Below are 25,762 nucleotides of genomic sequence, written 5' to 3' on the forward strand. Positions count from 1 at the left end.
TGCTAATAAGCTTTAAGCACAGCTGAGACTTGTATTAGACAAATTGAAATGTTGGTCTGATGATGCTGCTAACAGTGGATGTGAATGTCTAAACCAAATTTCATAGCAATACATCCTATAATTTTGAGATATTTGATTCTGGGCAAAAGTGGTAGCCCGACTGGCCACTGCCACTAGCAATTATTACAAATAATAATTTGACTTTCCTGCTAAGGTTTGCATAGGGAACGCTATGTGACTGAATCTTGGAGTATAAAGTGCCGAGGTGAAAAATGGTCACCAAACTCTCAACTAACTCTTCAGCAAGAAAGTGACATTTTGGGAAATTTACTGTATGCTTTTTTCAAACTATATCTTTGTATTATGTACCTACACAGGATACATTTTGTTCTCCTCCCCCTGCCCTCCTGTTTCTCTCACACTCCCACTATCATTAACTGTCCCATTTCGCTTTTGTAATGTCTCCTCTCCGATGCTGTAGTGGAGAGAGGTGAGTCAGCAAGAGCCAGATAATTGGGGCGATAAGTAGAGGGTGGCAGATGAGAGAACGGGGGAAAAAAAGAACATCAAAACAGGTTATTACGGGGAAGGGAGTTGCAGGAATCATGGCAAAGACTTAAGTAATTGTTGATGATTAAAGAAGTGTGGACACGTTGGTTATCTACGCAGGGGGAAGACTCTGTTGAGGACAGATGTGTTTGTAGTGGGACTCATGCTGCCATTGTCACATGGAGGTGATTGTGTCTGCCATAGTTCCTCTTTTGTCAGTGATAATAGCCAGTTTTAATGTATTTATGACCTTCTTATTACTGTCTGGCACAAGTCATGGTTTGTCACATGTCTAATTTTAAACATGTCTCCCTCTCTTTCTGTCTCCCTCAGCTGATTTCAAGTGATGCAGATGGGGCCATTCAGAGGGCAGGACGCTTCAGGGTGGAGAATGGCTCGTCAGATGAGGTACAATACATACATACAATACATACAATACATACAATATGATGCACTTTTGTACACATATGCATCCCCTATTCGTCCATTCACTCCTGTCTTGCTCTCACTTGACCTTTTGAAATAACGAGCAGCCCAATTAACAACAGGTAGTAAATGGTGCATCTCTTTTGTGTACCATTTTTGGTTGATCAATTAGGGAAAAAAAAATAAAAGACGAAAATAAAAAAGAAGCTTGACTCAAATCAGTGGTCTTCTTTGTGTTTTGCTTCTGTAAGTTGCCTATTGTTGTCCTGAAATGGTGATAGTCAGTCATTTATCACTGATGACACTTTATTGTTAACCCTTACACACTGTTCGTAGTCTGACCGTTCACAGTATCCCCTCATAATTAGTCTATATACCAAATTTCTGAACCACAAATCTATTTTTCATTAATGATTAGCTCATCAGTCATTAATTAATGGGTGATTAATCCTTAATGAAGCTTTCAGAGAGCAGAGAGAGTGTATTCTTTAGGTTTTACACTTTTTGTTGTTACGCTATTTGTAACGTTCAATCACACTATAATATGGTCTCATGTTACCTAAAAACAGGAGAACATAACAGCCATCTTTTTTTACTGCTCCCAAATGTAAAAATTGGTCAAATTTGACCTGAATAGGATGTAAGAGTTAAATGGTACTTACTTACTGTAGCTTAAAGTAATAGTTCATTTTGGGAAACACACTTATCTGTTTTCTTGCTGAGAAGTTGATGAGAAGATTGATACCACACTCTAGCAGACAGTTAGTTTAGCTTAGCATAAAGACTGGAGACAGGGGGAAACAGCTAGCCTGGCTCTGTCCAATGTTCAAAAAATACATATGGCTAAAGCTAACTAAGTAACAGTTATCTTGTTTGTTTAATAGAAAAACAGAAAGGTAAAAACTGAAATTTTGGGTTTTATAGGGAGTTACATGCTGCGAATATTACTTTCAGAGTAACAAGGGAACAAGCAGACAGTGGAGGTGTTTTAGACAGATGTTTTTACCTTTGGACAAAGCCAGGCCAGCTGTCTCCAGTCTTAAAGCTAGGCTAACCACCTCCTGGCTCCTGCTTCATGCTCATAATTCATCTTCTCATCTAACTCTTGGCAAGAAATCAAGTAAGCTTTCATTTTCCCAAAATGTCAAACTTTACAGTCGTTGCTTATTGCAGTGGTTACCAACCTTCAGGTCAGGACCCCTACAACAGGCCAAAAGATCCATCTGAAGTGTCACAAGATGATTAATAGGACCGGAAAAGAAGAAAAGCCATCAGTCTGCAACATTCATTTCTCCTATCTTTGCTTTTTCCTTGTGAAATATTGGACACTCTTATTTAAATCAAACAATCTGAGCAGTTTGCAGGAGAAATTTATTTTTCTTCACACAACTCATAGACAAACTTAAAGCCTCCTGTGATGAGGGGTCGCAGGTACAAACTGCCTCATATTAGGGGTCACTAAACAAACAGTAACTGAATTAGCTGCAAAAATTGTATGTAAACATAAACAAGCATAGAGAAGAAATGGTCGCATGTCACACGATCACTGAGTGAAAGACAACATAACCTGTATTTTATATTGGTACATGCATCAATATGGACATCTGCTATTTCCTTTACTGCTGCGTTACATAAAAGGTCTTTTCACCCGCCATCTTGCTCACCAGATCTCCTCATGTCATTGCCGCTATTTACAGTCGATTGACAACATGTTATGCCTTTGTCAGCAGCCAGCTTCCTGTTTTATGTCCTTAAAGTAAAATGTTACCAGATTAAAGAACCATCAGCATTCTCTTCCCATACAGTTTGGTACTTCTGTTAACTAACATTGTGCTTTCATCAAGTTTTATTTTGTTATTGGTGTCTCATCCTCAGTGCAGTTTAGACTAACATTTTGTCCATCTGTGGCCAAAAACGGTGCTGTTTCTCACATCCTGATATGATTTAGGACGTCATGTTACATAAGAGAAAAGGCCCACTTCCAAAACTTTAGCCTTAAAATTCTAATTAAAATTATTGATGTCCTCCAGATTATTTACGTCATGATACAACAATGGTGATTACATAAAGACAGACTCAAGTTTACCGTGCTCTGCTGCATCTGATGTCCTATATTGTAATCGCTGCATTGTGTAACAGTTTTCCACAGAAAAGACTGCTGTGACTCAAGCTGTGACCATCATGATGATAATGTGTGTGTGTGTGTGTGTGTGTGTGTGTGTGTGTGTGTGTGTGTGTGTGTGTGTGTGTGTGTGTGTGTGTGTGTGTGTGTGTGTGTGTGTGTGTGACAAACAGACTTCGGACTACACTCCAGGAACCTGGAGGAGAACTGATGTCCATCTGGAGAATCCAGAGTACCACACCAGATGGTTCTTTAAATACTTCCTGGGAAAAGGTCAGTGTTTCTCTGCTGTGAACACACATAGAAAGTGTTAGATAGAGAGAGAAATACAGCGGGTGGCGGTGAGGGAGAGCCTATAAACTGGCTCTCAGACACTGCAGAAATAAAACATCCTCTGAATTTCTTCCCTGGTCCACAGGACGTTTCTTATCTTATGCAGTCAGCCTTGTCCTCACACTGCACCGCTCTTCATTCAAGGCCAAAACTTGTTAGCATACAACCATATCCCCACTGAGAGTCTCAACTACACTCTAATCCTGTACACCACCCAGGGAGGAAGCCTATGGAGGATATACAGGCTCACCAAACAGAGCAAAGGCTTGCCTCCAACAGATAACACAATTAAGATTGGACTGTTGGCTTATGAAATGAGCCCAGCGTTGTGTGTGCTGAAGGCTAGCAGGAGCCACACACAGGAGCAGCCTCTGAGATTGTTAAAAAATTAGATTTGGTCACCTGCTCCTTCACCTTTCTGACCCTCATCATCTCGCACACCCTCATTAACACCCTGCCTGTCCTCAAACTCACACCGTATGCGATGCAGCAAGTCGCGCGACAAAAGATCATCAGGTTTCTTTTTTACCGTGACTCGAATTAGGAAGAAAGCCTTCAGCTGAAAGGTTGAGATAAAGGACGGAGCCCGAGTTAGATGGAGATAATTGTGAAGGAAAGTTAGACAGTGAAAAAAGTCAGTGAGTAGGAGAGAGAAAAAAAACTTCTTATCCACAAGCCAGGGTCTATTCACACAATGGCATGGCCAGTTTAAAATGAGCCATGTCTCCAGAAACTTGGCTCGACCTGTTTGGACTGCAGCTGAGCCATCTGTGTCTTACAGCCTGAGCAAAGCTGACTCCATCGTACAACACAACACATTATGAACTCTAGGCCAATTATTCTAACATGAGCATTTCCTGTTTGATGAAGCACCCAGTTTTGGTAGAACAATGACTTGAATTTCTCCATGATTTGATGAAGAATAATGCAACTCATTGTCTTTGTTTATGTAGAGAGATAATTCCTGATTGTAGAATGTTTTCGTAAGACAAAGCCTTGAGCTGTCTGGATAATAAATATGTAATTGCATCCCAACCTTGTAAAGTCGTGGCTTACCCAAAGCATAAAAACATGGCTAATGGAGAATTTAAATGGGGAACGAAAGAGAAATCCTGGAAGAAAGATGAAACTTTGGAAGAAAAGAAAGCATTAGATGAGGACAAACAAAAGGAACAGCAGCACAGGCAGAGATCCTGTGTTTAATTGGGTTTGGAGGTCTGGTCGGCATTTGTTTCTGAAGATGTTACCCTGTCAACCAAAGAGGTAGAGGCATGAATGTGCGACTCGTCAGGAGATCTTTGTCTGTGCCCATGTCACACAGAGAGTAGCGGCGACAGGGAGTAATAAATGAAAGGTAGACAGAAAATAATGAATGAAAGGGAAGAAGGGAACACAAAATCACTTTTATGGTTGTGCAGAAAACCACATTTTCTACCTTAATCATGTGAAACTAAAGCATCAGTTCTCCAGTCACTCTTTGATATTTTTATTGTCACATCCACACGTTAAGTATCCTGTATAATTTTATCTGTATATTATCTCTTGTCTCCCTCAGTCCACCAGAACTACGTGGGTACAGATGCAGAGAAGAATCCCTTCTATCTGTCGGTGGTCCTTTCAGACCAGAACAACCAGCGGGTTCCTCAGTATAGAGCCATCCTTTGGAGAAAGACGGTGAGTTCACTATCAGACCCTTTACTTTACTTTACAAGTAAAAGTCCTGCATTCAAAATCCTACTTAAGAAAAAAGCACATAAATATTATCAGCTAAATGTACTTGACGTATCAAAAGTAAAAGTACTGGCTCTGCAGACTAATATGGCCCCTGTTACTAATAAATTATGTATAACATTACAGTACTATATTGTATGACTTAACTGTTGTGGTTGGTGGAAGTGGAGCTAGCTTTAGGTAGTTAACTCCAGCAAGGCCACCTTCAAAGGGTCCCAAAATAAATCTGACAGGTTGTGAGATGATGGATGAGGTAGAGAAGAAGAAAGACAAAGTTCTGCTACACAAATCTGTGTTAATTTTTTGGACTTTTCTCTATTCTTTGCTGGTTTTTATGCTGTTCCTGTTTGAGCTTCAAATAGTTATTTAAATGAAACCATCTGAGACGTTTAAAGAGGAAATCTCTCTTTGGTGGAGCTGGTAATAACTCATAGATGTCTGAAACACGACAAGGAGCCTGAACTAAACATTGCTTTTTTGTAAAGGGTCACAAGCCAAAAAGACTGGGAAGCACTGGTTTAATCCTTAACAAGGCATTGTAATATGTATTATTTATATTTATTATATCAAGTCAATTACACTTCTGCTATTTAGTATTTATAAGCAGTATATAAACATTTAATAAATGGTTTATTTGCATTCATTATCTGTTTATATACCAGCATCCAGTTATGGGTGCAGACAGGAGGAGTTACAACTACATGTTATAAACCATTTATTAACTGTTTTATATATTGCTTATAAATGTTAAATAGGAGGACTTAAAGTAAATTGTTACTATAAAGTCCATATACAATATACAGTACCAGTCCAAAGTCTGGACACACCTTCCCATTCACTTTAATGAGAAAGTGTGTCCAATTTTTGGACTGGTACTGTCTATCTATCTATCTATCTTTACATATTTATATTTATTTATTTCTATATATACATACACTTATATGTTTAGATTCTTATCCATTATGCAAAACCATCAGTTAGGCAGCGTCTTATCAGTCCCAAATTTATTCTGCAGCATGGCAGTAACCCCAAACATACAGCTAGATTCATAAAGAACTATTTTCAGCAACAAGCAGAACAAAGAGTCCTGCAGCAGATGGTATGGCCCCCACAGAGCCCTGATCTCAACATTGCGGGGTCAGTCTGGGCTTATACAAATAGACATAAGCAACTGAGACTGAGTCTAAATCCTCAGAAGAACTGTGGCAACTTCTCCAAGATCCTTCTAACAACCAACCTGCCAACTACCTTGAAAAACAGTGTGCAAGTGTCGTGGGTGGTACTTTTTCTGTGATCTAAATATGAGAAAGAACAAAATGGCATCTTGGGGGACTATGCTACACTACTTTTGAGTCACCATATGTGTGTATGTGTGTGTGTGTGTGAGAGAGAGAGAGAGATGCATGTACATTAATGTGTGTTTGTAGTGTGATGACTCAGCTTCATGACCAAGATAGCTTGGATCTAATTTTGGGCTCTAGCCTCATCTGGAACCTGATTAGAGTGGTGCACCTCCGCTGCCTGATCACATTTATTTGTCTTGTTTCTGTCAGACTCTAACTGGTACAGGATGTTGTTGTTGTTGTTGTTGAACGGCTTTGGTTTAATTTGGTTCTCTGTAATTATTCTATGACTGATTGAAAAATGTAATATGTGCGCTGTGAATATCTTTCGGGGTGTTACTGAGTTTACAGGATATTCTTTTAAAAAATGAACAATAGTCTGTCAGATTTGTAGACGAGTATTTTATAACCCCTTCTCAAATAGCCTCGGAAATCAATTCCAAGTTACAACAAAGCATGATCTGAGTAAGTGGCTCCTCAGAGAAAAGGCGATTGAAGCCCACTGTGCTAAGAGTTTGTAATCCCTGACCTGTGTCCTCTTTCTTCGCTCAGGGCACTCTGAAGATCAGCCTCCCCTACAGCCCCACCAAAACACTATCAGTCAAGTCCATCCTAAGGTGAGAAGTGCAGCCCTGAAGCTCTAAGCTGACACAGTTCATCCACTCGTTACAATCCATATACACTATAAGAAGTTGACATTGCTGGTGAACTCGCTGCTGCTGCTGAGACAGAAAGACTTGCATACAGTGTTGCCAGATTTGACACTAAAATGTCCACTTTGGAGAAGTTTCTATGAATCTGCACACAAACACACAGATAGAAGTGTGTTATACTATTATTAAGGTGAAGTGTAAATACAAGCATTTGCCACCAAGCTGTGTTAGTATGACAAGATTTTTAAGCCTCCACCAGTATATGATGATATTTTGTTACAATGGCACTCACACATGCTTGCATCTACACGACAGTAAACACTTAACCTCAATAGCAGTGTAGCATGCAGTGCTGGGAAGGAATTTGGCCCCTCAAAGCCCCCCGTTCAATTCTATGGTAGAGTACGAGTAGAAGAGAAGAAAATTAAGCATTTGGTTGAAAGACAAACTTCCAATCTTCTGTTTTATTAGTATAAGTTAGGCAAAGAACAAAGGTTGCAATATGAAATACAATCTCCCCTAGGTCTTTTGGATAACATTACATTACACTTAAAAAGTCTGCACATACTGTACTGTATATGAACAGACGCGATGAACCTTGTTGTAATGAAAGCCCTATTCACACCTGACATATGATCTATATTTGGATAAATTATTTGAATAGTAACATCTGATCAATGGGTCTTTGCATTTGCGCCTGGTATTAAAATGTGTTCTCATTTTCTCAGTCGTGCCCGCATTGTAATGACGGCGGTAAGAGGTGGAGCTAGGTGACCCTTTAATTTATTTTTTTTTCCTTATGAATGCGGTCACGCTGTACAGGTTGCATTGACACCTGGCTGAGATCCGATCACAGTGTGTATTTGCTTATCCAGATAACATATCCAGGTACAGTTTGCATTTTACTGCCAGGTGTAAATGGGGCAGAACTGAAACATCATTCGATCAGTGCCAGTAATCAGTCATTGTGTGTCAAGCCAACGAGTACATTGACAATCTCAATTCTGCAAACTGAATGAATGGAAGGGCTGCCCAAAAACCCATTTTTACCAGCCCACTCACATGGATTGGCGCCCATTTGGTCAATAAACTGCCCAATCTGGCAACACTGCTTGCATAGTTTAACAGTGCATACCTTAAAATATTTCATACAGTATATGTTCAGTATATACAGTATGTGCAACATTTTTGGAAAGAGTTATATTTTCTGGTCACTCATATCTTCAATATTATGTTTCCAGTAGTGTTTGAGCAGTGAAGTAGATGTCATGAGTGACTAGTAACAGAGTCTAATGAGATGAATAAAACACGAGAACGGAGATTATAAATTCCTCAAACTGAGCTCGAACTCTAAATGAGTACAAAGAGTACAAGCAGGATGAGAAATCCCCTGTATCAGGTCTCACTCATTACTCTGTGTAACTCCCTTGGCTATCTATCTTCTAATCAAACCTCAACAACCCCTTTTTTTTTCATCACTATTTCCTCCACTCATCTTCCTTTCCTTCCCCCACCTCCCCTTCTCCCAGTGCAATGAACATGGACAGGTTTGAGAAAGGCCCCAGGGAGATCCTCAACCCGGAGATTCAGAAGGTGAGAGTAACACCAATGCCAGGCCTGATCAGCAACAGCTATACTTTATATCCTCGGGCTGTGTCACCTCCACCTGCAGTGCTGGTCAGTGTGAGTGATCACTGTTCTGTCCTCTTCCCCTCAGGATCTGCTGGTGTTGGAGGAACAGGAGGTATGGGATGATACGGCGCTCACAAATCACTTTAGCTTACTCATTGATTGATTTTTGTAGTGATCTGGGTTTTTTTTTTTTTAAGGTTAGCAGCTTTGTTTGTGATTAACAACAGTTATTTTCATTTGATTTCCTATTATTTTGTGCCCTTTTTGTTTGGTTTTCTTTTTCCATTCATGTTCACATACACACATATTATAACAGAAACCAATCTGATTGTTTATTGATTCTTTATCTGGCAAATGTCTCTGAAAAAGAATCTTTAATATTGTCTTTAATCTTGTAAGTACTTGTCTTATATCCTGCCATCTAATTGCACACTAAATTCATGCTATTAATCCTGTGTTTATGTTGGATAATTAATCTCTAGGTGTATCTTTGTTCTTATTCTTAGGTAAAGACTGATAATAAGTTGCTTCTGTGCATCTTTTGCATCATATTTCAGAATCAGAGTCAGACTTTTATTCAACAAGTACATTTGTACAAGGAAATTGTTTTGGTGCAAGTGTGAGAACAGCAAAATGAAGAAATAAGAGTGTAGTACAACAATTGTAAATACTTAATAAACATTACATTTTACATAGTATCAGCACTGTATATCAGTAGAAAATAATACTAAATGTATGGATTGTAAATTATTTTGTACCTTTAACCCAACTTGAATTTTGTAGGGTTCTGTCAACTTTAAATTTGGCGTCCTGTTTGCCAAAGACGGACAGCTCACAGATGACGAGATGTTTAGCAATGGTAAATCCCAATATACCCAACCTTTTTTTTTAGGGTTCAAAAAGTATTATGCAGTAACTATACTATAAAAGATATCTGCTGAGTCAAATGTTCTGTGTGTGCCTGTTTTAGAGACGGGGAGTGAGAGCTTTGATAAGTTTCTCAACCTGCTGGGTGACGCCATCACGCTGCAGGGATGGGCAGGTTACCGCGGAGGGCTCGACACCAAGAGTAAGAGAGATGAATCATGAGTCTGATGAGTCTGTCACATAACAATACTTTCATGTCCAAATGTACATTGTTTGTCACTGTAATTGTTCCTCCCATCTTTAATGTCTAACGTAATCCCTTCTTAATGCAATTAGATATAAGTTCAGTTAATATGAGGCTTCAACTGTTTGTCTAGATAAGCAGGTATCTAGTAACTATAGCTGTCAGAGTTAGCGTTTTTAGTACGAAATTCCCTCTTTGTGAACTATCCCTCTACTGCAGTTCAGTAAGGAGACAAAAATAGGGAATTTTGTACAAAAAACTGTGGAAGATAACACTTTCACCCGCAACAAGAACTGAATTTTGTCCCCCATCACTTATAGTACATGGAAAGGTACAGGAGGAACAATTACAGTGAACAAAATCTCTTAATGTACATGCTGGTATTGCTAGTATAGTATCACAAAGTAAAGATCTTCAAATATGCAAATATGTTTTCTTATTGTCCTTTTCTGTTTCTGCTCTTTTATATTTGCAGATGACACTACAGGAATTAAGTCCATCTACACAGTGTATCAAGGCCATGAGCTCATGTTCCACGTGTCCACCATGTTACCCTACTCTAAAGAGAACAAACAGCAGGTGTGTGTCTGCATGTGTCATCATGCATTTTTAGTCATGCAGTCAGTCAGTCTGTCGGCCAGTCGGCAGTCCGCTATAGGGTGCATTGTGATGCTGTTTGGTACAGATATTTATGTTGCACACAGGATGACTCGTAACTTTTTCTCTGGCACCATCATCAGGTCTGAATTTCACTTTGAATCAACTACCTGTAAAACTAATCAACCTCAGCCATAGCCCTCCTGTTTTTAGTGCAAACATTTGGACGCAAACCCCCTAAACTAAACTAAGATGGTAAACATTAGCATGTTAGCATTTAGCTCACAGCACCATCACTGCTGAAGTACAGCCTCACAGAGCTGCTAGCGTGGCTGTAGATTCTTAGTCTTGTTAAATGTTTACTCATCCAAAACAGACAGAAAACAACTTATAAGGGAGAGAGCTGAGGTCTCATGATGTTTCAGACTGATAACACTTTGATAAATATTTCTCCCTCTCTACTCTCCTTCCGTTGACATCCAGGTTTTCTCTGCCTCGCTCTCTTTCTGCACTTCTTGCATACTTTGCACCTCTTTCACCTTCACGTTTTACCACAAACCGGCTATAAGAAGTACACAGGTGTTGGAGAAATTGCAGAAACTTTCAATGCATATCGGTCACAGGTCTTCATCTCTCCCATTTCAACAGTACACCGATAGGAAGGCAGCACTATCGCAGCCAACTTGGCAAAATATGGTCACTTTAGGAAGGAAAGGAGAAGAAAGGATGTTATTACCTTACTGTAGAGCTCCATTTTGTAATGCCAATATTAGCGAGTATGATTTAAAGCACCAGTGCTTAGCAGATCTGACACATAATTGGATTTCTTCTTCAGATAAAAAAAAAAAAAAACATTCTGGCGATCAATAATAAGGAACACTCTGTGCTAGTACAGAGTGTGGCTGCCGGCCTGTCTCTCATCTCCCATCCACCTGAGTGACAAGAGCTGCATTTGATCAAATGTGATTGTACTTCATCCCTGAGCACAGGCTCTTTCTGCAGCATTAATTCAGTTCAGCTTAATTAGTGAAGTGTTCATTTCACCCCACAAAACAAAAATATTGGATGTAAAGAACAGCATCCTAAAAAGGTTGACCTGTGTAGAGCCTTAATGGCTAAAAAAAAAAAAGTTCATTTTGAGTGTAATGCTAGAGGAAAGGCTACGTACTGATTTATTCATTTTGGAGCATGATTGTGCAGAAGTCATTTCATAGCAGTCTGCCTCTTAGATAATGAAAGAGGCTGTGTGCAAAGTCAACATTTTGGCCCGTGCATTGCCCTAGAAAAAAGCTCACAGTGTTAAAAATGGGACAAAATGTGTTTTAAATTTTGATTTTTCTTTTTTTACAAGTGGAATTTATGACTGGATGGTGGTGCCAGAAGAGTTACAGTAGGGGGGTCACCATTCACACTCTGAGGACCACACATTTCTACAGAAAATTTCATGGGGAATCTGGGTTTGATTACTTAGTTTCCAAATACTTTTGTCCAACTCCGAAGAGTTGGACAAAGGTAAATTTTGACTTGATAGTTTTGTAAACCGAAAGGTCGGACAAGTCACCAAAATTATCAGGAATCATCCATGTGTTGAGAAGTTGAGATCTGAATAAAAAAAACCCAGAAAGACAAAAGCTAATAAAAAGAGCAAAATATATTAAATTGAGGAGGATGGGTGACAAAGGGAATATCATAAAATAGCAAAATAGAGATGATGAAACATGCAGGTGAGACAGGAGTGAGTGCAGTAGATGTGCTAGATGTTGCTGCCTCTGAAGTTTTGAGATCAAAGAGGTGAAATTATCACAGCTTCCTAAAGTATTTATGGTGTTGAGAGCTTGCCAAATGTTTTTCATGTTAGAATGAAACTCTCTGCGACACAAGACGGACCCAGAGAGAATTATCACCCGACTCCGCAACTCCCCTCAGCTCCGAGGAGCTTTTTAGCGGTTTTTCGGCTAATTGTTTTGATTTTACGCCCCACAACTTTACTGTTTTGGTTCAGTCTCAGCTCTCTCATGAGTGTTGTTTCTAGCAGCAGGGAGATGTGTTGAGCAAAAAAAGCTCTGATAAACCCACTCACACTATATTCCCAACACCAACAGCTGACAGACCAAGTTGGCAACTAGCTTGTGAAGACTGTGAAGCATAAAGCAGCTAAAGAGCTACATATTTCCCTCAAGAGATGGTGGAAACCAAAGAGAGCTTAAAGGGGAGAAATATTTGACTTAGATTTATCAGGTCGACAGAAACACAACTCTAAATGAATGGTTATGATGCTCTGTCTATTGGATGTGTAAAGATGATAATATGTCAATGTTGTGTTTACAATTTGTTGCTCTGCCCCCAAGTGGCCAAAAATCTATATAACGCGGCTTTAAAGATAATTTCCTGCCACACATGAATCACAAAGTGCACGGAAGTTATGTTGTTGGGTTTCCCTCATCTTTGTGTCTCTCTGGTCTTTCCTTTCTGGTAGGTGGAGAGGAAGAGGCACATTGGAAACGACATTGTTACCATAGTATTCCAGGAAGGCGATGACGCATCGTCGTCCTTCAAACCTTCCATGATCCGATCGCACTTCACCCGTATCCTTCACGTGAACAAAGACCGTCAGAGAAGTGAAGTAATCGGCGATACGAGCCGTCTCCAGAGGAGCTTTAGATATCAAATCAGCCCTATAAGACTGTAGATGTATGGATTGCCACTGTGTTTTCCTTTACTTTCACCCCTAGATATTTTTGCATTAGTTAGGTATAATAGCCAGAATGACAGTTACAGGTGAGTGGCTTTGGTTAATGCTGTGGTTTATGGTGTTCCAGCCCCAGAACACAAAGTCATCTTGTTTCTGTGATGTCCTTGATTTAAAAAAAAAAAAACTCTAGTGTGATCCACTATACATCCATTTTAAATGTTATATTTCTGCTCTCTGTCACAGGTTGAAGATATTCTCAGAGGAGAGCGTTCCACTGTTTGGACCCCCTCTCCCATCTCCATCTGTATTTACTGATCACCAAGAATTCAGGGACTTTTTATTAGTCAAATGTAAGACAAAAAAAGAAAGAAAACAGTATCAGAATATGGCCAGTAAGTGTGTATCATCTGTTTGTTTTTTTTTCCCTAATCTGATCTGTCTTTCGTCTCCTGTAGTAATCAATGGAGAGAAAGCCACACTGGAGACGCCAACGTTTGCCCAGAAGCGTCAGCGGACCCTTGACATGTTGATCCGCTCGCTCTACCAAGACCTCATGCCTGACCTGCACAAGGTACAGCTGCTTTGCTGACAGCCAGTCTGGTCTAGAGATCTGTTCTCGCCTATTCTTGGATGGACGTACTTTTTCGTCATCCAAGCTGTCTCCTCCTTGTCACTTCAGTCACTGGCAGCGACTGTAGTGCCTGCTGACTTGCGTTCTGCTGTATTCCACTGCAGCCCCCAGTCTGCCTCTGCATACTGCACCACACAGACTGGATACTACTGCAATGCTGACTTTCTCAGCAGGGCTCTCTCTCCTCACATCACTTTTGTTCTTAGTACTCTTGTCCCCCCCCCCCTTCTCCGCCCCCCGCCCCCCCCTTCCACTGTTGCTCCTAACACAACTTAGTTCTCTGCTGCTGTTCTCACCCCCTGCCAGGGTCAATCTCTCTAAGACCCCTTTCTGCTTTCTTTTTCACTCCATGCGTATGTGTGTATACGTTTATGTGTGGTGTGTGTGTGTGTGTGTGTGTGTGCTACATTTCGGTGTTCCATGTGCAGGTTCCTTTTTCTCCCCAGAACATGTTAAACCGGCGGTCCTTCAGCGACGTGCTGCCAGAGTCTCCGAAGTCGGCACGCAAGAAGGAGGAGGCACGGCAGGCTGAATTTGTCAGAATAGGGCAGGTAACGAAATATTAAACACACATGTAAATACATGAACACCAAACAAGCGGAGCTCTCTCATATGTACACACACATACAGTAATTACATGTTGGGCAAAAGAGGGCACACACAAACAGTGTGCACGGACAAACACAAACACACCTGATCATTTAAGAAACCACATGTACAAAAAATGTCACTGTGCATGATATCAGCGCCTGTAACACTGTAACTGGTCAGGAATATAATTTTATATATATATATATACATATATATATATACATTTATGAAATTCACATTCGCATTGCATAATTGCCTCAACTTGTAAATTAATTAATTCCTTTGCCACCCACTTTAATGTGCTATGTATGTCATTGCTGTATCATTTAACTGGCTTAACACCATTAAATTCCTGATTAATTAAGCTCTCATTCGGTGACACATCTGAGGTCACTGACAAAGGTGGACATGATTCAAGCAGTTTGACACTAAAGCGTTAAAAAAAAAAAGGGGGCTCTTCTCTTCCACAAATTTTTGTTTGTATAACCCTTACCTAATCCAAGGTACAATTTCAACCATTTTCTATCTTTTATAAAATCAAAAACATGGATAATTTCAACTTGGGAACAATGTTGTTGTTGGCTGCACAGCAAGGTAAGCAAAAAAAAAACAAAGAAGAAATGTATGTTTTACTTTCTGCAAATATCCACATAAAACTACATATCCAGCAAGATCTGTCAAGTCGTTTGGCGTAAAGAATAGATGCTGGTTACCTTTTACAGTCATAGAAGTATAAAACTAACATGTATATAAGTTACTGTACATCTCAGTGAGAATGAAAACATGAATTCACTTATCCTGGGAAATGTTTTAGCGTTAAATGAAGAAAGGACTAACTTCATCTCAGTTAAAGGCGTCTTTTGCATGGAAGAGGTGATCCTGGGTTTGATACGGTTCCATTGTGGAGAACACTTAAGAGCGGAGTTAAAATCAGGGGCTTAATTCACAGCGAGACACCTGAGATAGATTTTCTGTCCATGCTGGAAAGCAGTTCATTGTTTATGAGCCTCATGCGCACTTACTGCTGCACTTATCTACCAGCGCCAGTGCATTTTTCAGCTGTAGTGCAATTCTGACACAGTGATGAACCAAGCAGAGAAACCACAGCTGTAGAAGAAGCCACAGAACAGATATGTTCATATTTAAAAACTAGTATCTCTCATTTGTGAGGAAGATCTGTGACTCTCTGTGCTATGATAGTCATTCAAGAGCTGTTAGTTTTTTAACAGACATCTGAGTGAAGTGGACACCTGCTTCCTAAAGGATCAGGATGGAATAATAAGAACATGCCTCTGAGCCCAGTAGTCATTATCGGGCTGATGTAATCGTCATTACACCTCTGTGGTGGATGCTGATGTAACTATAATTATACGGGGAACAAAAACCTCTGAAAACACAGGGAAGGAAATCACTGTCCATGGTGCTGAACGCAGAGGACGTCTAGTGTTTTGTAAATGATTGGTGTCAGAAGGATCGGGATGTTTTTGGGGCAAGTGCCTGTCCTGTTGTGATTTGATAGACCTAACGATGCTTCACAGGGCTTCTACTTTAACTTCAGTTTCAAAGGTCCACTCTGAGTAAACATTTCACCAATTTAAAAAAATGTTTTGATTCTGTCCTGAACCTCCAGGAATTCTCTAAATTGACTGATTTGAAGTGGACAAAAATGAAATGAAGTGTCTGTGAGTCTTACCTTCACGGTCATACAGTTTGAAACTGCCAGTAGAAATTAGGCCAGCAAATTCAGTGCCTTTTTTTTTTTAATTAGGTGTAAATATACATGTTTATGCTCCGACAGTAAGTGATTTTGTCTCTCTTGTTTCCTTTGTTTGTAAACCACCTTGTTCTTGGATACCGTTTGTGTTTTGTACTCGTTTCTCACTTGTTCTCTGCTCATAAACACAAAGCGGAGGCATCGACACGTTGTGCTGTAAAGCATGAAAACAGAGGAAGGTAGACATGTTGAGTCATTGATTATCCACTTTTGTATAGACAAGACATTTGTCCTCAGCTAAACTGACTCTGTATATTAACTCACTGTGTCATGCACATTATACACAATGATTTCATGTTCTTGTAGGTATGAATATGTATTTTTTATGGATATTTTTTCACGGATGGCAGAATACACAGCGCTGCCAAGCCATTGTACTGTTGGTCGGTATTGATTTCATTATCTCCAGATTGCCTGCTTATGCGTTTATGTAAATGCAAACGGCTGACTGTGCAGCTTGGATTGGAAATTGTCAGTCTGATTGGATGGTTGCAGTTTTTATTGTTGCCATTGTTTTTGGTTGTCATTTTCACAAACTGTATTATAATTACATTTTGATTTAATTATGACACTTTTTGACTGTTGGACATGGCAGTATGCTTGTACAGATCATTTCTACCTCTGTGAGCTGTTTGTCACAGTTCTCTGTACCTAAGTAAGCATAAAAACAAGGAAACAAGAATGGCAGGCTGGTTAAATATTAGTGATGGAATACAAGGTGCATAATTTAGCTCAAAACACTTCTGTCCTTTTAGTGCATTTATATGTGTGATTCACAGGCAGCACACATCTTTTATCCTGTGCAAAGTCCATGATGAATCCAACTCTTGTCCAAATATTGTTTAAGTACCAAGCTCATTATTTATCTGACGAAGATATAAGTGAGTCAAGCCAGAGCGTACTGAAGTCACAGGTGTCTCTCATGCTCTCTAGGCTCTGAAGCTGAAGACCATCGTAAGAGGAGACGCCCCTACTAGCCTTGTTACCACAGGCCTGTGCAGGAAAGAGGTGAGAGCTTGTCTTTGAGACAATCAAACCTTCATCTTAAGTCATTTAATCTATTACTGAATGCTAAATAATTTTTTTCTTAAAACAAAGTTAAAAAAAATCAGATTCTATATTTAAAATATTTCCAAAACAATTGACCTTTTTCATAGCATCAAGTAGAGAAGTAGAGTTATAGAGTTTAAAATATCTGTTAATATATATATATTTTTACATAAACACATAACATGAATAAACATTCTTGATAAGGATCCTTTAATTTTTTTATACACATTTTTGTGACCAAGATATGAACTGAACAGGACATTTTTACTGTTAAAAAATGCTGTACAAACTAATGGAAACACTGTTTTTAAATTACCTCAAACATATCTTTGACATCTCTGTAAAGCAATTTCTTGTTACTTATTGGCCAACATATACATCAACACCAATTTAGCTGCAATAAGCTATAATCGGCTTTGGCAAATTTATTGGTCATAATCTAGAATCAAGTATTATTCTCTTGATATTGCGGCAACAATCTATATCATCCAGTCTTGTTTTAACATACTGATACTGATAGGCTGGTCCATCAGACCAACTGTGATCAACTGTGAAAAAACCAAAAATCGACGACATTTCAGTCCTCAGACCTTCATCAAGTATGAATCTTGCATGATGAAGGTCTGAACAAAACATTGTTAATAATAAAGGGATTTTTTTTGGTCTTTTTAACATACTGATATTTGAAAAAAATCCAGAAACAAGGGAAAATGCACAATGTTGATTTACATTGTACATTTAGTGACAGAGTTTTTTAATGCCCGCCAAAGCAGTTGGATAATAATTCCAACATTCCTGTCTCTATGTAAACCTACATGTGTCTATATGTTTGTATCTGCTGCAGCCATGGGAGTCCCAGTCGTTCTGCAGCACATTCCCCTATGAGATTGTGTGTGCTGACTCCTGGGGTCAATCTATGCTGGCTGCCACCGACACAGCGGGGGTCATGCTGCTGGATGGTGAGGTCATCCTGATCGATATTTCCTTATGTCCTCTAAAATAAAGCCACCCATCCATATCCATTCAATACTGCGCTCAGTAGAATGCCAAGGTCGACTGCTAACATGATGATGATAATGATGTTGTCCATGTTTCAGGCCCTGATCCAGCTTTGTCCAACGCTGGTGAGTGCCATGTGATCGATCCTCCTGTTTCTTGCTGAGTGGATTTTTTTTTACAAATATTTCAACCTTATTTGTCAGATTTTACCCGTTCTTTAATCATGATGTATGCTTTTGTGTTTCAGAGACGCAAGCTTTGCCCCCAGTGCAGGTGTTCGACAAAACCATGGTGGTGAAGCAGATGCACGTTCTCGAGCCTCAGGACCTGCTTATCACCAGGGCTGACAAAGGTAGGCCGAGAACCGCAAAGAGAAAAAGGAAGGATGATACTGCATAACAGCCCCTCCCCTGCATGACAGTTAGCGCTTCCCTCGGTACCATCCTCCCTTATTCACTCCTTCTTTTTTGCAGAGGAACGGTATTTACCTCGCAGCTTCTTTCTCATTATTCCATTTCCTCTCTCTTATTTCATCTTTGTCATCGCTCTCTCTGTGTTGTTGAGTACATACTTACCCTTTCTACCTCCGTTGGTCCAGTGAACACATTGATCTCTCGCTGTGATCTAAGGAAGCTGACCTATAGGGAACCAACGCCTGTCAACGTCGTGCCTGTGTGTGTGTGTGTGTGTGTGCATGAAAGTGTGTCTGTTTATCCTGTGAGACCAGATTGATTGTGAGAGTGGCGTGGCAAACATAAAATGAAACATAGAGGCCTACAAGAATTAAAAAAAAAAAAAAAACGCAAATAGCATAAACAAGAAGTGGTTGTGTACTAACAAACAGCTGTAGGATGCGTCTCATGTTTGCTTCAGCCAGAAGAGCATGTAATTAATTACCCTGCAGATGATTAGCTAACCCTAATATTGACAAACAGGGTTGACTGGGTTTTGATAGTGATTATGTGATGGCAGCGCAAGCATTTGTCATGACCGTGTGTGGGCTTTGATAAAGCTTCTGAGAGAGCCTTAAGAAGCCCTCTAGTAATCCTCCTGCAGTACAACGCCATTGTCTGGCCGTGGGAGGATGCTAAAAAAGAGATACCAAATGAAGAGTAACCTCCATGCAAAACAGAAGCGGCTTTTTGCTTTGTTTCCAGGGAAGGACGCTCGTCTCTATGTGTTCAGACTCGGCACACTCAAAAGAGGCCTGGAGGAGAGGCAGCTCGTCAGAGGGAAGTGCGACAGCCGGGAGAATAAACTGGAGAAAACTAAAGGTACTACAAAAGGCATGCAACTATAGACAAATTGTTGCACAAGTACTGCAAAAACTCCCCCACTATAAATAAGAAAATGGTACACTGTAATCTAAAGAAACTTGTTTGATATCCTGTAAGAAATTAAACTTGATCAATTCTTAATTAAGGTGCTTGAAACTAGATTGTCTTTTCATTCAGACCAAATTAAAAGTTTATAAGTTGAAAGATGGATTCTTCCGCTAACACACAATGACAAGTAGCTTCACCAGAAGACTGTTACATGAGAACTCATCACTGACCCCAGTGTTGCTGCCACCAACCTGTAGGAGTCGCTAATTTCTGAGCCTTATACTGAATTTTCAAACGTGACGTGACAAATGTGATGGAAGAAAAAGTACCGATACTGTGTGTACTCCATTACAAGTAAAAGTCCTCCATGAAAAATCCAATTTAGGTAAAAGTACATAAGTATTAGCAGCAAAATGTAGTTAAAGTATTGCAGTAAAAGTAGTGGTTTGGTCCCTCTGACTGATATATTATTATATATGACATCATTAGATTATTTATAGTGAAGCATCAGTGTGAAAGCAGCATGTTACTGTTGTAGCTGCTGGAGGTGGAGCTAGTTTCAACTACTTTATATACAGTTAGATAATTTAGTCCAGTGGTTCACAACCTAGGGGTCAGGCCCCTCCAAAGGGTCACCAGATAAATCTGAGAGGTCGTGAGATGATTAATGGGAGAGGATACACAAATCTGTTTTCAGTTTTTGGACTTTTTCTCTTATCTTTGATTTTTGGTGAAATATTGGATTATTTGAACATTTATTGAAATGAAACCATATGAAAAGTTTAAAGGGAAAAAGCACTATTTGGTGGAGCTGTTAACAACTCATAGACATCTGAAATGTGACCCATGTCAGTATAGTACTTGAGTAAATGTACTTAGTTACTTTCCACCACAGGTGTCAAGTGTTAATTCAAATTTTAGAAACTTAAGAAACAGATGATGAGCAGATGAAGTGAAATAATGGTGGAGAAATGTGACACTTTACACGTTTTAATAGTGGTTTTAAAAGAATAGTTTGTCATTGGGGAAATACACTTATTTGCATTCTTGCTGAGAGCTAGATGAACAGATTGATACCACTCTCAACCAGGAAATGTTAGCTTTAGTTTAGTGTTAGCTTTAGCTTAGCTAACATAACACATCTACATTTTTAAACTGTGTTTTTCGTATGGATTCAACAAACAAGATAATATTGTGTTAATTAGTGAGTTTTAGAGATGGTGCTAGGCATTTTTCCAAACTTTTGACAGAGCCAGTCTAGATGTTTTTCCAATTCCTGCCTTTATGCTGAACTAAGCTAACAGTCTCCTGGTTTCATATTTAGCATACAGACATGAGAGTGGTAGCCTTCTTCTCATCTGACTCTCCGTAAGAAAGCAAATAAGTGTATTTCCCAAAATGTGGAAAATGGAAAATGTTTTTTTTTTGCTTGCCTTCTTTTAGTTATCGTAGGCTGACCTCCAAATCATCCACATTCAGACTTGTTTCTTGTTTCTTTGGTGAACAAGAAGAACAAATTCAATGTGTTAGTAAGACAAATCAAGACTAGTTACCATTAAAAAAAGTTTAATAATCTAAATTGTGCTTGACAGGATCATTTACATTTGATAAGACTAAAACGGGATATCATGACCTTTTGTAAATGTCTTTTTTGAACATGCAATTGAGCTGCTGCTGGTGGCATGCCAGCTGTCTGTACTGGATGCATTGATCTCTGGGATGATGCCAGAGAACAGCACCTACAGCGCAGAACAGCACAGCACAATGTACTTTCTGTCTCTCTATCTCTGTCCCAGGCTGTCATTTGTACTCTATCAACACCCACCACGGCTCAGAACTGAGGATAGTAGCAGCCATCAGGAACAAACTCCTCCTCATCACCAGGAAACGTTTTGAAGGCTTTAGCGCCATCGCCACAGGAGCAGACTCACCGGTGGAGGAGTTTCAGTATATACGGGTACAACAAACTCCACGTGAACGAGTAAAAGAATGAATAAATGGATGGAAAAATGAATTCATGAGGAAATTAATGAATGAATAGGTTAATAGAATGTTAATTCACTTTGTGATTCAGTCTTTTTTATCACAAATGCCATAAAATCACTGGATCCAGCTCTTCAAAAGTGAATATTTGAAGTTTTCTTTGTCTTATGTTATATTAAATTAAATATCTTTGGGTTTTCTGGGGTTCTGGTTGGACAAAGCATTTTCTGACATTGTATAGACTGAACAATTAATAAATTGATCAAAAAATATTTTTTATATTACACAAATATTTTTCGATTAATCAGTAATAAAAAGCAACATGTAACATCCCCTATTTTATATTTATAAGCAAAAACATTTAATAAATTTTAAGTTGTAAGAAGATAAAAGGATATTTTTAAGTGTTTATTAATGTACAGTATTTGTCAGCAGTTATAACTTCTCCTATTATTACTATACTGCATATAGCTTCTAATTTCAATTTGTACAGTTTGTTCTCTACTTACGTTTTTTTTTTTCTATCTATATATAGATTCAATTTAATGTTTATTCTTATGTTGTTGTTACACCTGATTTCCCCTCAGGGATCAATAAAGTGTTATCTTATCTTATGAAGACATATTTTATATTATTACAACTGTAATTTACCATATTGTCATCCATTAACTGTTCATACGTCAGCTTCCACTTATGGGTACCCACAGCAGGAGTTGTAGTTGTTGGCCAATAAATTAATAAACACAATACATCTGCTTACAACTACATTATAGTGCGTTATAAGTCATTTATTAACTGTTTATATACTGCTTATACATGTTAAAAAGGGGGACTTATGGTTAAGTGTTACCAAATTTTCCGTGGTTGCAACCCTAGAGAGATTTCTCAAAATGTTATTTTGACACATTATTGTACTGTTTATCCTGTTATCTAAGTATTATAGAGATACAGATACTTACAAACCTGTATATATTACAGTAATTAAATTAAACTAACCATGTGTACCATCCACCCATTAGGAGATCTGTCTGTGTGACCCGCCGGTGGTGATGGCGCTGGTGGACGGGCCGACGGGGGAGAATGACAATATGATCTGTGTGGCCTACAAACATCAGTTTGATCTGATCAATGAGAGCACTGGAGATGCCTACCGGCTACACCACGTAGACGCCAACAGGGTGAGGCACTTGTGCACATGCATGCACCCTCTTTTTTCATTATTTGCTTTCATGTGATGTGGGAATATATCTTTTTATATTGTCTGGATGGTTACCCGGTACCTTCAGGATACATCACCTGGCATTATTTGCTAAAAACAGTGTCTCATATCTGACCTTTTGGATGGTGTTGAAATGATTCCCTTAAACCGACTCGTCTCTGCCTGCAGGTAAATTTTGTAGCAGCCATTGATGTGTATGAAGACGGGGAGGCAGGTCTGCTGTTGTGTTACAACTGTGAGTCTCCCTTTGAACTCCAAATGTTTCAGATGTTATTTGCTTCAGCTCTCTGTCTCTATTGTCAAAGAGGAGCCTTAATGTTTTTCCTCTGCCACAGCGCCTTTCTGGAATAAAAAAAAATCATCCCACAGACTGCTCCAGAATATTAAGAATCAGAGATGGATCTTGAAAATGCAGCCATCTACTTAAGCTTTTGTCTCGTTCTTTATATGTCTGGGTAATAGGACAGATAGCTCCCAAATTTTAATTGAGTTTTAATAAAATGCAGCTTTCAACCCTTGTTCAAAACAAAAGACAAAAAAACAACAGTAAACAGAAGAAAACTGTCATCTGAAAGTTGTGTCGTCTTTTTCTTTTACAGATATTTGTTACTATAAGAAAGTTTGTCCGTTTAACGGCTCCACACCGATGATCCAGTCCAACACCTCCGATTTCCACTTCAGCTGGAACCAGATGCCCAATGCTATTGGTAGGTTACCACGGCAACACTGCTTGGGCCCCACCCTGCCCATGCTGCTGGCCTGGCCGGAGCTTGCCGTCGCCATGGAAACACCATGTGTAGCCACCCGCATCCAATTGGGCTCTGTGATTATTCCTGTTATTTTGTGTGTGTGCATCTGCGCGCACACGTGTATCTGTGTTTGAGTGTATTATCATTTATGCAGAAGGCGATGAAAAGCAAACACAGTCGGTACTAAAGCTGTAACCCTGAACCTGTTGATAATAACATGCTGCTGTGCATCCTGTAATATACCCCACCTTTCACACACACTCAGACACACACACTCAAACAAGCAATAATGTATTTGTAATAAAACAAATGTACTGAAACACATTAGAGACCCTTAGTTTGACAGCAACTGTTAAAGCTACTTAAATCAATATTTTTATATTAATAAACAACGATGTGTAATGTGAACGGGGTCGATCTTAATGACGAACCCACAAATAATTATCACCCAACTTTGCAGTTCTTGTGTTTCACAGAATATTTTAGCATCGTTTTGGTTCTATGGCCCACAACTTTACTGTTTTGGGCCACTCTCACCGCTCTTATCAACCTAAATTTCTGCTGTTTTCAGTGAAAAAGCTGTGATAAACCCATTGCACATGACCCGCGACCTGTCCAGCACCAAAGAACCGTTAAAGTTAGCAACTAGCTGGTGAACATAGTGGAACATTTAGCAACTAAAAAGCCAGATATTTCCTTCGGGAGTTAGTGGAAACAGAGCTAAAAGAGGAGTGAATATTGGATTTAGATTCATCACGTGGCCAGAAACACGACTCCAAATGAATGATAATGTTGCTCTGTGGGACGTCTAAATGAGCAACTGTTTGCTTTTATGATAATAATATGACAGCCTTGTGTTTAAAGCTTGTTGCAGTACCAACAGTTGGTTTAAGCTTTGACATGTGTAGTGTAGGAAATATACAGTAAGTGTTACAACAAAATTGGACATAAATATAATTTCCATATTCTGTCTTGGTCCAGTCACCCAAGGCTTATTATTTTTGCCAAAGTGTTGTTGTGTTGTGTTTTGTACTGTACATTCGAATCTAACAGGTGGCACTTGTCACATAATTCGTTTTGTCGGCTCTGTCTTCCACACTGTGCCACTGCTTGCTCTCACCTTGTTGTACATTTTACAGTAAACAAAGGAGAGGAGAGTTTAATGCCCCTCAGAGAGATGCTCAGCGTGATTCTTGTCTCTCTCATTTTTCTGCATATATCATTAGCTAATGATGACATTTCAAAATGCCACTGTGGGTGAAACTACAAAAGGTCCTGTATTCAGGGAGTTAAAAAACTTTAACTTTTTCTTTATAATAATATTTTTCCCCCCAAGTGAAGTCTTGGTTGGCCCGCTGTTGATCATCTGCCACTGCTTTTAATCATCCGCCACTGCTTTTTTATCATATGCTCTTCTTGTTTTTGCAGTTTGTGCGTTTCCTTACATCCTGGCCTTCACGACGGACTCCATCGAGATCCGACTGGTGGTCAACGGCAACCTTGTGTACACAGCAGTAGTCCCAGAACTACAGCTGGCTGCTTCACGGGTCAGTATGATTGGCAGACAACTTTGTAAATCACTGATTTTATTTAGATTAGATATTAGACTTGCATTATGTGGGTGCCTGAAAAAAATGTGGTTTCACTACAGCAAGAGCACTTTCAGCTGGTGAGTGTTGGCAGCATTAGAAGGCCCAACTCTGTGTTATAGAAGTAGCTGTCTCAGCTCTCTCATTTCAATCAATCTTTATTACCCCAGTGGGAAATATGGCTGGCGATCTGTATGGCTACAAAGCAATAATACACTCATAATTCATACACATGGACAATTTAAAACAGACCACAGTGCACCTGGCATAAAACAAATACTATGTCTTCCTTTATCCCCATTCAATCTCTTTGTTTTTTTGTTCGTTTTTCATTCCACGTTTCACCTTCTGCTTCTATCCTTCCTGTCCCTTTCCTCTTAATATTTTCCTGGCATCTCTACATGTTCACCGTCTCCCTGTATTGATCTCGTTCCCTCTCCGCGTCCTCCTGTTTTTTACCACCTACAGTCGGACATCTATTTCGTTTCGTCGGCTCCGATGAGCTCAGCCTCCAACTGCAGCTCGAGAGACACCAGCTCCCAGAGTTCCCCACAGACGCCCACCGGCTACGAGATGCCTGTGTTCCCCTCGCCGCTCGGTGACGGTAAGCCCCACACAGCAAAAGCACCGGAGGATGTTGATATTACTGCTTCGATATTAAAA

The 25,762-nt window shown here is 39.5% G+C and overlaps 1 protein-coding gene across 5 annotated transcripts in view; it reads left to right on the forward strand.

The window, feature by feature from the left end:
• Positions 1 to 25,762, forward strand: part of garnl3 (GTPase activating Rap/RanGAP domain like 3) — a 77,100-nt gene that overhangs the window by 42,089 nt on the left and 9,249 nt on the right. For all 5 annotated transcript variants that reach the window (XR_006398842.1, XM_044333894.1, XM_044333891.1 and 2 more), the window contains exons 3-27: positions 883 to 957; positions 3,271 to 3,370; positions 4,986 to 5,104; positions 7,057 to 7,121; positions 8,687 to 8,750; positions 8,875 to 8,901; positions 9,573 to 9,648; positions 9,760 to 9,858; positions 10,376 to 10,479; positions 12,974 to 13,082; positions 13,230 to 13,275; positions 13,433 to 13,539; positions 13,645 to 13,760; positions 14,267 to 14,371; positions 17,119 to 17,193; positions 18,080 to 18,194; positions 18,333 to 18,359; positions 18,482 to 18,586; positions 19,392 to 19,508; positions 21,356 to 21,516; positions 22,562 to 22,720; positions 22,930 to 22,996; positions 23,361 to 23,468; positions 24,939 to 25,057; positions 25,568 to 25,703. Coding sequence is in view for 4 of the 5 variants with exons in the window: in XM_044333894.1 (XP_044189829.1) it covers positions 883 to 957; positions 3,271 to 3,370; positions 4,986 to 5,104; positions 7,057 to 7,121; positions 8,687 to 8,750; positions 8,875 to 8,901; positions 9,573 to 9,648; positions 9,760 to 9,858; positions 10,376 to 10,479; positions 12,974 to 13,082; positions 13,230 to 13,275; positions 13,433 to 13,539; positions 13,645 to 13,760; positions 14,267 to 14,371; positions 17,119 to 17,193; positions 18,080 to 18,194; positions 18,333 to 18,359; positions 18,482 to 18,586; positions 19,392 to 19,508; positions 21,356 to 21,516; positions 22,562 to 22,720; positions 22,930 to 22,996; positions 23,361 to 23,468; positions 24,939 to 25,057; positions 25,568 to 25,703 (2,401 nt within the window). In the remaining variant the exon portion in view is untranslated. The remainder of the gene's footprint in view (positions 1 to 882; positions 958 to 3,270; positions 3,371 to 4,985; positions 5,105 to 7,056; positions 7,122 to 8,686; positions 8,751 to 8,874; positions 8,902 to 9,572; positions 9,649 to 9,759; positions 9,859 to 10,375; positions 10,480 to 12,973; positions 13,083 to 13,229; positions 13,276 to 13,432; positions 13,540 to 13,644; positions 13,761 to 14,266; positions 14,372 to 17,118; positions 17,194 to 18,079; positions 18,195 to 18,332; positions 18,360 to 18,481; positions 18,587 to 19,391; positions 19,509 to 21,355; positions 21,517 to 22,561; positions 22,721 to 22,929; positions 22,997 to 23,360; positions 23,469 to 24,938; positions 25,058 to 25,567; positions 25,704 to 25,762) is intronic.

The sequence above is a fragment of the Thunnus albacares genome, chromosome 18, assembly GCF_914725855.1.
Source record: "Thunnus albacares chromosome 18, fThuAlb1.1, whole genome shotgun sequence".
Classification (NCBI taxonomy): Eukaryota; Metazoa; Chordata; class Actinopteri; order Scombriformes; family Scombridae; genus Thunnus; species Thunnus albacares.